The sequence below is a fragment of the Python bivittatus genome, unplaced genomic scaffold, assembly GCF_059951505.1.
Source record: "Python bivittatus isolate LINGU-HERP-01145 unplaced genomic scaffold, Pbiv_v1 ctg000400_np1212, whole genome shotgun sequence".
Classification (NCBI taxonomy): domain Eukaryota; kingdom Metazoa; phylum Chordata; class Lepidosauria; order Squamata; family Pythonidae; genus Python; species Python bivittatus.
In genome coordinates, this window is record NW_028277073.1 from 10387411 (window position 1) to 10397315 (window position 9905).

Sequence of the window (9905 nt, forward strand, 5' to 3'; positions counted from 1 at the left end):
TCAAGGACGGCTTGTTAAAAGTAATTATGATATATTTGTTTATTGTTTCACAGATACCAGAAGCAAGAAACTTCCAACACTATCACACAAGTGAAAGGAAGTAATTTTTCACATACCATCCTTGGAATGTTCTGCTCTGTTATGTGATAATGCCTAGTTGTATAATATAATAAAAAGAACTAACGCATGGGGTATGCAACGGAAATATCAGTGTAAAAACTGCAAATATTTCTCATATTTGGCTAAATCTCTAACATGATTTTGCAGATCATTTTCAACAACTGGGTGAACCCCATGCTCAGTATATGAACATGTACTTTCTTTTATAGAACTCTTTTACAAAAAAGAATTCTTGTTTGAAAATAGTGGCATATTATTCAATCAATAGTTTAAAATTTTGATATAGAATTTTAAAAAAGATAACTGTAAAGAAGAATTAAAATAGGCTTTATTTCATTTGCATATTAGCTTTTAGAGGTTTTTTTGCAGCACATTCCAAACCTATCTCTCGTTACAATGAACATTTGAATCGGGATCTCAGAAAAACTGCATTTTTAAATGTGTTATTATTTTAAAATATATTAAATATAATTAAACTTTAATTTCATTCCCAATAGGTTTAAGGATTTCCCAGTTCTTTTATCATCACACAATCTTGGGCTGAGATTGGCAGACCCAGTGAGCTCATGGTTATCCAGAGATCTGAACCTAGTTCTTCCAGTTCGAATCCGACAGAAGCCAATTTCTATACCATGCCAACTTGCTTATAAAAACTGCAGATAGCATTTGCTATCTTAAAAGAGGCATCCTCTGACGCATTGGAAAGAATACCTCTTCTAAAGCAACCCAAGCATGTATCATTTTTTTTTTTAATGAAATAGGTCCTTTAATTTTAATCTGAGACAAAGTTAATGGTGACAGGAAAAGATGCATCTGCTTTAATTTATTTTAAGTAGATGCTACCATTCACATTCTTGCAAAGCACGTTTTGAAGATTGAATCCGAAGCATTCGTTTATGTACTGTATTTATGTAACCGCTCAGGAAGAAATAGCATACAATGACAGTGATGAAAAGAATATCCAAAAAAAGTTGGTTTGGTTTTTTTGGCAACAGATAAAACAAAAACAAATGACGTGGTATCAGCACAAATAAATACATAAATTAAATAAATACAGTAGATTAAAAATGCATCGGCTTCTGAATGCAATTTTCAATCTTCTGCCTAAGCTAACTTTGGGTCATATAAAAGTTCTATCTCTTTTGGATATTCGACGGTGCATTCCCGACATCAAATAATGGACATGAATAATGAACCAACTGTAAATTCTAATGTCTCCAAATAGGCAAGTGCCAACAGCTGAAAATAATCAGCAATGTCTGACACGAGTGATTTGTCTACTCTACAGCTTCTGGTGCTAGGGAGCCCTGTATCTATGATGAGGTTGACTTCCTCTGCCAGGCCACAGAATGTGCTGGATGTGCTTCTGGACTCATCTATGTCCTTCAGGGCCATCGGGCCATCAATGGTCATTCAGTTTCATTCACTTCCTCTTCCTTTCCCCAGCAGCTAGTCTGTTTCAGTTCTCCCACTATGCAGGGCCTAACAAGTTGCACACTCATGGCAAGGTCCACACCTCCTTCTCTGGGGCAACTTCTACCCTTCTGTTTTCCCATCTGTTTCACAAATGGGAGGTGGGAGAAGGGTTCAATAATTCAGCCTTGAGAAGCCAGGGAGAGCACTGATCTGCCCAACCAGATTGCCCCAGCATAGGTGCAAGGCACTAACCATTTCTCAAGGCCTGGAACACATGATGTCATCCTCTACTTGTCCCCAGTGAAGGCAACTTCCATCTTTTCCTACAAAAAATAGCATTTTCCAGCTTCTGCAAGCCAAACCAGTGCCGTCTGATTGAGCTGCTGGGCTTCATTTCATCAGAAGCAAAGGCCTCCACTTCTACCGGCCACTGTGCCTGAGGCAGGAACATCTTCTCTTCTCTAGGCACTGGTCACAGGCCTCCACAACCATTTTATCCTGGGCTGCTGGACCAGTGAAACAGAGAATTTTATTCTTTTTTCTTGAACCAAGCCACTGTGGGCCTCCCTTTCTCCCCCTTCCAACCAGTCCCATAGGAAGAATGGTGCAACTACTCCCCCCACCTTCTTTTTTCCAAACCTTAGGTGACAGAAGGAGTGGGGAGAGAAAGGGGTGAATTTTGGAATAAGCTGATCATTACAGATATACTGCCTCTATTTAGCCATAGCAGCTAATAGCCACTGGTCATTTGCCACTCAGCCTTGCAAATCTGTGTAAGGCTTATCAGACCTCCATTCATCACTGCTTCAATTCCTTTTGCAAGTTGCATATCATAATTTGTGATGAGCGATGTCTAAATTCGAAATATATATAAAAATAAATAAAAAATAATGTTTCCCTCCTATATTGGAAATCACCAAATGCTGAGAGGAAAAAAAGATTCTTTCTCTAGCTGGGAAAAAGGATGTGGAGTCTGCATTGCATTCTTGGCAACTGCAGAGACAACCAACCAGCCGCACAAATTGCGCTATGGCAGACTTGGGCATTGTCTGAAAGCAACCCAGCTTCCCTTCACCCAACCACCTTGACACCTCTATGGTGTGGCATGTGGGTGGTGATGGAAAGCAGATGCTTGCACCTGGTGGGAGACATTCCTTCTCCCACGTGGTTAGAGACAGGCGGAGCAACTCATAGCCTGGATTAGCAGCAGCAAGGAAGCTGCCCTAAAAACAGAGGGGCAAGAGGCTGGGGGTGGCCAGGAGGGGAGAAAGGTATGTTGCAAGTAGGAGAAAGGGCAGGGGAGGAAAGAATCTCAGGTATGTGGATGACTTGGCAGAGTACAGCAAGGAAGCAAGCAAACCCTAGACCTCTTCTTGACAATCATATAGAAGAGAGATAAGAAATGTGACCCCTTCTTCCCTTTCGCTTGCACTAGGATCAAGTCATGTTTGGGGCTTATTGAAGCTTCTTAGTGGAGCTGGGAGAAGGCAAGGAATGCAAGGAAATTGCTGCTTTCTCCTTCTACCCCCAGCAACAGCAAGAACAGTGAAAGGAAGGTGTTGTGTGTCCACCTCCTGCCCCCGTTGCCCAACCCAAGTGAGCAACTCCTGCACTGAGTAATGGGTTGGACCTCAACGTTCCCTTCCAACTCTAATTCTACTGGGAGATTATTCTACACGTCCTCAAAGACCTGCCCATGGAAAGGAGAGTGATTTGTATGGGTGGGAGGGTTAACAATGGTGGGCCATCCACTCATCAGGGGCTGTGATGTGGGTGGTCTTGGCAGAATCCCTGGCTGCCACCATGACCAACAGAAGAAGGGGTTAACATCTGGAAAGAGTTTTTTTTTTTTAAACTGGGTTAATTTCCACCCAGTTTACATGGGGAAGTCCAGCAGCTTAAAGTTGCAGAACAGCACAAACTCCTTAAATCTGATCCACTCCATTCATCCTCTAGTGCCCTAACAGGTGTGATTTTCCTGCTGGTTCATAATGTACTAAAAGGGATGACAACAAATCTTTAGAAGAAAACCCCATCTATAATGAGGAACACATCTTCCTACATGTTTCATTTGGCAGTGACACAGAACCGATACAATAGAGGCAGAATGGGGTTTGGCAATGGGGACAGGTAGTTTTATGCTGGTGCTGTTTTGTGTCAGCTCAGTGATGGGTACATAGCACTTTAACACAGTAGTGGGGAAAGGTCTATATCCATTTTCTCTAAGTTGTGTTTGAGTATATCATTTGTTCAGTTATAGTTACTTTTATTCTTTTATACTTTTATAAAAAAGAATAAAAAGTAATATACTTTTATAAAAAAAGTATTAAAAAATTTATACTTTTATTCATTTGAGGTAGAAGTGGAAGGCAAGGTTCAGATGGCACCTTGCACTTAAGACTAATTGTCAAGAGTATCTACCCAACAATCCTTCTTTGGTCATTATATATCAAGACATTTTCCAGAATCTTCAACTTCACTTAGGATTCCAAACACAAAATATACCACTCTTTCATTATTACCATCTTTTAGCAAAGAAACCATAGCATGTCAGTTCATGCTAACCTTTTTCAGGAATAAATCCAATTGTTTAATGGGATGTGCACTGTAATTCTAAATGTGCTTATTCATTAGTAAGGTGTCCTGTTTACAATGGGGCTTACTCCCAAGTATATTAGCTGTGTTAATGGTGAACTCTCAGGCTTTATAAATTTAAAACTAGAACTGTACAATTCAATGCCATACATATCCATTCAGAAGTAAGTTCCACTAAATTTCCTGCAAGTGCATATAGAATCTCTCAAATGAATTGAAAGTTGCAGCCTTCTTTTAATTATCAGAAAGGGAGCACACTGCCTCTGATGAGAGAAAATAGAATACCATATCTAACGTAGTGTTAAAAATAACTAAAACCTTTTAAAGCCAAACTTGAGCATCTAAAGAAACAGGTCAGAGAACGAGAATCAAAGCTGCCTGTGGTCTTGTTATTAAAAGACATTCTGTTCCTTTAAACATGCTAGTGCATCTCTCCCACCCTCAATTCCAACCATTACGATCTCCATATATTATACTTGTCATAACTCCCTGCTACAGTGAGTCAGTGTGCTGAAAATAAACTTCATGGCTTTGATTCGAAAGCAGGAGTCCAAATGCTAAGGGGAAAAAAAAGTTTGCCCTCTGTCCTAGTGTAAACCACAAAGAAAGAGGAAGTCAGGGCTTAATAATTCCAATAAATGTTGGAAGAAGACAAAGAATTCTTGACATCTGATAAATGTAAAACTAACTCTGTTCCCCTCCAGCTTGGAAAAGAGCAGGAAGGAGTGTTGAAGCATGGCATCCACTGCCTTGCAAAACCCCTTTCAAAATCATTTTCCAGTGGGAATATCAAGCACATGGAACCCTAACTTAAAATCCTATATTTACAAGCCCAGTTTAATTTTAACACAAGACCCACAGTAGCCTCTTTCAAGTGAACCTCTGGCCTTGAAAGCAGGACTTTCAAAATTCATAAAATAACCTCAGTCATTAACACCGTTTAAAAAAAAAAAGATGGTGAAATGTAGCAAAGGATCCAGTGCATCCCTTAAAAAAAAGAGGGGGAAAAAGTGTGGGGGGTGGGAAGCTGCATGTCTTAAAGATGCTGACAACCTGCCCCAATTTCAGCTTTACAGCTCCTAAACTCCAGCAGTTTTGAGAGGAGGACACGGTAACCAGAAATAGTCTAAAAACGAAGCCAAACCCATAAGCGCATATTCAAGCCACAGTTGACACTGCAAGGAAGCCAATTTTTAATCACACCCTTCTGACATTTTGTATGGGATGTGTCTAACCGTTTAAGACACCATTAGTCGTTTTGCTGCCCCGTGGACCTTCTGAACAGTGACAGCCTTTCCCTGTTCCTCCCTTAACCAACCAGCCTCACCTACTTTTCTCTCCCCACCAAGAAGCCATTTAAATAGCTGACCTTCGGTGATTCTTCCACGTGTGCTAATCAGTGTCTTTTAGGATTTGGTGTTGCTATGTACCAAGAACCCAACCTTTGGTTATTACAACATCAGAATCTGACTAAGCTCTTTTGATTTATTAAAAAGGTACCCCAAATAATTGGGCAGTTTCAAATATACTTCTGTGTAATAAGTGCCTGGCTCAGTTGAGGTGTTGGGGGGCATTTCTGGGTGAGGATTTATTGTGACATTGCTCCTATACTTCATAGAAGGTTATGATGGTTCCAGATAAATGTTTTCCACATCTATCCTTCCTGTGTTTGCCTGCTGTTTCTTCCATCTTTCCTATCACAGCAAATGCACTGAGAAAATAAAATAGCTGAATTATTTATTTTAATCCCAAGGCCTAAAAGTCCGCTGTCTGAAAGGAATGTTTCCTTCCCACAAATGGAATCCACTCACCTAAAATGGTGCCTACGGTAAGTTCAGATGTATCAGCTAAAAACAAAGTCATATGCGCACCTCTGAAACTTTCTTCAAAACGATGGTTTCATTCATGAATAAATAACTAAGGAAATCAAGTAGTATCACTATTAGTGATCACCATTAGGGCAAAGCAGATGGCATCGCTCTCAGTGATTATTATTAGAAATAAATATAAATTAATAATATTAATAAATAATAAAATTAGTATCACTATTAGTAATCATTCTTATTATCTGTCATTTATATACCTCATCAGTCTTCAGGGCACTTTTGCAAGTAGGAGCTGTTTGCCTGAAGAGCTTATAATTAAGCATAAAACGGAGTAAATAAAGCAGGATCACACCCTCATCAACATCACCATCATCTTATTGTACGGTTATGTTGTAGACCACCGAGAGTCACACTGTCCAAGTTATACAGACTTATACATTGTGAAATAAATAAATAAACCAAACCAAATCAAATCATAGGGGGGGAAATGGAATGAGGTCCTTGCAGAACATATAAAGATACTCGGGATATTTCCGGCATTAGAATACAACGGAATTGGAAGTCCCCAGCAGTTTTGGAATCAGGCCTTGCGGAGTGGGGGGGCTCCCTTGAGCCTCTTGCCTCCATTGCCAGGATAGCCTCAGATAAATTTGTCGAGGGCAGTCACCTCTACACGGAATAACGTGGGTCCGGAATCGCCGGTGCCAAAAAAGCGTTTATAGGGAGGCAGCGAAAGAAGCCATTGGTCCGCAGCGTTGTAAATGCTCCCCCCCCCCAAAAAAAAGTATTTAAGTGCCGCAAGACCGGGACGAAGCGAAACCATCAAGCCAGGCGCGGCTCCCCCGAATCTTCCCCCTCCCTGCCCCGAATCGAGCCAAGCCCCGGGCAGCTCCATCCCGCGCGCGCCTGACCCTCTTCTGTCTCAACCCGGCGCCGCCGCCGGCGCCAAGCGCGCGCGCGCCTCTCTCGCTCCCACCGAGGCGGGACGGCTGGGGCTCGGCGGGGATCATCAAAAAGAGAAGGGCGGGAGGGGAGGGGAGGGGAAGAGAGGCGCAGCTTAATGGGATATTCAATATCCTGCAACCCGCATTTCTTGCTCGGCACTTCCAGGGCCTTAAAAGCTCCTAATGCACTTCCTCTCGCTAATGTCCACAGGGGGTTTAATGCGGAGGCCGATCGATGGGGCTTCTTCTCTAGTGTCCGGGACTTTTTTTCTCCCAGCCCCCCGCCCCGCTTTTCTTTTCTTTGCAAAAAGCAGAGCCGCCGCCAGCTGGACAGGGCGGGGATGAGCCAGGCGGGATGCTGGGCGGGGGGAGACTGCGAAGAAGAGGGAGGGCTTTGACTTTCTCAGCGCCCTCCCCTCCTCCTCTCGCCTCCGAGCTTCCCCGCGCGCACAGCCTCCTCCCCTCCCGCCGTGGGAGCAGTCTTTCGAAGGGCAACGGGAGGAAGGGCGAGCGACTTCGGCGGCCGCGACTGAGCATGCCCGGCCGTTCGGGCACGCTCAACAAAAATAGAAAGGCAGCCCGGCTGCCAAAGGATGGGGCGCAAGTGGCTCCGCACCCGCTTGACGTGGGCTCGCGGGGAGGGAGGCGGGGCGGGGGCGCCAAAAACTTCAGGGCCACGCGGAGTGGGCGGGAGAGGGGAGCACGGCTGCTGCGGCTTCGCTCCGTCTTCTCCGCCGGACCCTTCGCACGATACTCGGGCGGCACGTGATGGGCAGGGCAGAAAGCGTCGCCCCTCCGGAGCCCGCCAGCCTTGGGACAAGTTTCCCCCTCCCCACCTGGAGGCTCGGCGAGCAGGGCTGCCAGCAGGAGACCCGGCGGAGGGCGACCGGGGGGCTGCGCCCACCCGAACTCCGCCCCCAAGGCGCTGCAGCCATCCAGCGCTGAGGAGACTTGGGGGCTGAAGGAGCCCCGGGTGAAAAGCGTGACACATCGAAACCCACGGCGAAGCTCTCCCTCCCTCCCCCCGCTCGCATCGCCCCTACCTTTCGGATTTGGTGAACTTCCGAAAAGCCTGCCGGAGGTCGTGGAAAGAGCGATATGTCTGCGGCTCGGCGGAGATGCCTTGAGCCCGGGTGGTGCGGGGTCCGATGTGGGTGGTGGGCGCGGGCAGCACGGACTGACACTTGTGCAGCTTCCTCTTCAGCTCCTGGATCTCCTCGTCCTTCTCCGACAGGCGCTTCTCCAGCTCTTTAATCCGCTCATCCTTCAGCAGCAAAAGCTTAGCAAAGTCCCCTTCCAGCTCGCTCATGGTTCCCCGGCCCGGCGCGGCGCTTCAACTTTGTGATCCCGGAGGAGCCGAGCGAGTAAAGCAGCGGCAACGACCCAGGCGAGCGGAGAGTGAATGGAGCCTCTAAGAGAGAAAGGGAGAGAGAGAGAGGGAGAGGGAGAGGGAGAGGAAAAGTCAGTCCGAGGCAGCGGGAGAGATCTGCTGTCACTAATGGATAGTGGTGAGCGGCTTTCTTCGATCCACTTACTGCTGAATGGGCTGTAAATGGAGGCAACAGGATGAGAGGGCTGAGATCACCGAGGGGAGAGTTGTTGAGTGCTAATCTGGAAGCCTCTCTTGGGACCTGGTGATTATCTTTCATTGAGAAAGCAATTAAAACTCTTCTGCTGCTCTGGCTGGCTGCCCTTGATACCTACCTTCCGGATTCGCTGGGGGAGGAGAAGGTTGGTGGAAAAAGACATTTTAATAATAGCAGCTCCAGTCCCATCATACTCCTCATCAGCGCAAAGTCTCTCTCTCTCTCTCTCTCTCTCTCTCTTCTTCACACACAGACACGCACACCCCTACGTGTTAACTGGGACATACAAGAAGAGGGGCAAAAGAAAGAGATTAAAACACACACACCTTCCGCTACCACTTTTCAAGATGTGATCCTCGAAATAGCAACAATTATTACCACGTGCTCTAAAGGGTCAGGCAGCTTCTTGTAACTGGAGCCTCAGATTTGGTTCTTTTTAAAAAAAGTTAGATGCCCTTCATAAATGATTGAAGGATTTTCTTCTTCATCATCATCTTCTTTTTTGTAATAAACTACAGAAATCAATCTTTGCTGTCAGAGTGACTCTGGGCACTGATGGGTTTAAAGGATCTAAGCCATTGGTGCGTGCTCTCTTTGGAGGCCCTGTAGAGTTGGGAATATTATAAAATGGGTATTGTCACTGGAAGTTGAGGGACTTTGCAAAGAACTTTAGAGCCTTAGAACATCCCTAAGATGCTGACACACACAGGCAACAGCTCTTTCTCATGTCTTTATTTGCAGCTGCTGCAAAGATAGTCTTTGAACTGTTATGGAAATGTGTATGCCATAATTAGGCCTAACTTCTTTCCCCCAAAAAAGTTATCTAAGCTACTGGTAATCATCAAGTCCTCTGGTAGGTGGTTTTCTTAGTTAACCATATGTTCATTCAGTTTCAACATGGTACAAAGCTGTGATTTACTTAACTATGATTGACTGAATATGCCATAATTGGTTTGGTTCTTACATTGCAAAGGCATTATAAACCATGATTTATAATTGCAAGAGACACATCAAAACCATTCTAATCAGGATCAGGGAAAAAGGGATTGAGATATCTATTTCCATATATCAAGCCTAGTTGCTTCATGCCAACCAGGATGGGTGGGTTGCCAGCTTTGGGGTCTGGCAGATCACTGTATTTTAAAATCTCTCCTTCACTGAAAGCAACAGGGGAAAGATGGCCATTATTCTGGCTCCCATCTGACTGGTGGGCCAAATCAGCCCCATTTGGAGAATCTGGAGCAACTTTGATCCAATAGTTCCAAAGCCCTCTTCCTCCTCCTGTGCTGGTAGGAAGACTGCTGATGGAGCCACCCACCAAGCTCTCAGTGGCTACAGGGGATCTTTTATAGTAATGGACTCTGCTCTCTTGTCCACTAGAACTCCCCTCCAGTGTGTGTGATGAGGGCATTGGACTG

The 9905-nt window shown here is 44.9% G+C and overlaps 1 protein-coding gene across 1 annotated transcript in view; it reads right to left on the minus strand.

The window, feature by feature from the left end:
- Positions 1-8547, minus strand: part of PRKG1 (protein kinase cGMP-dependent 1) — a 772110-nt gene extending 763563 nt beyond the window's left edge. The window contains exon 1 of the mRNA XM_088144405.1: positions 7945-8547. Coding sequence (XP_088000531.1) covers positions 7945-8210 — 266 coding nt within the window. The 5' untranslated portion in view covers positions 8211-8547. The remainder of the gene's footprint in view (positions 1-7944) is intronic.
- Between the last annotated feature and the right edge of the window lie 1358 nt (positions 8548-9905).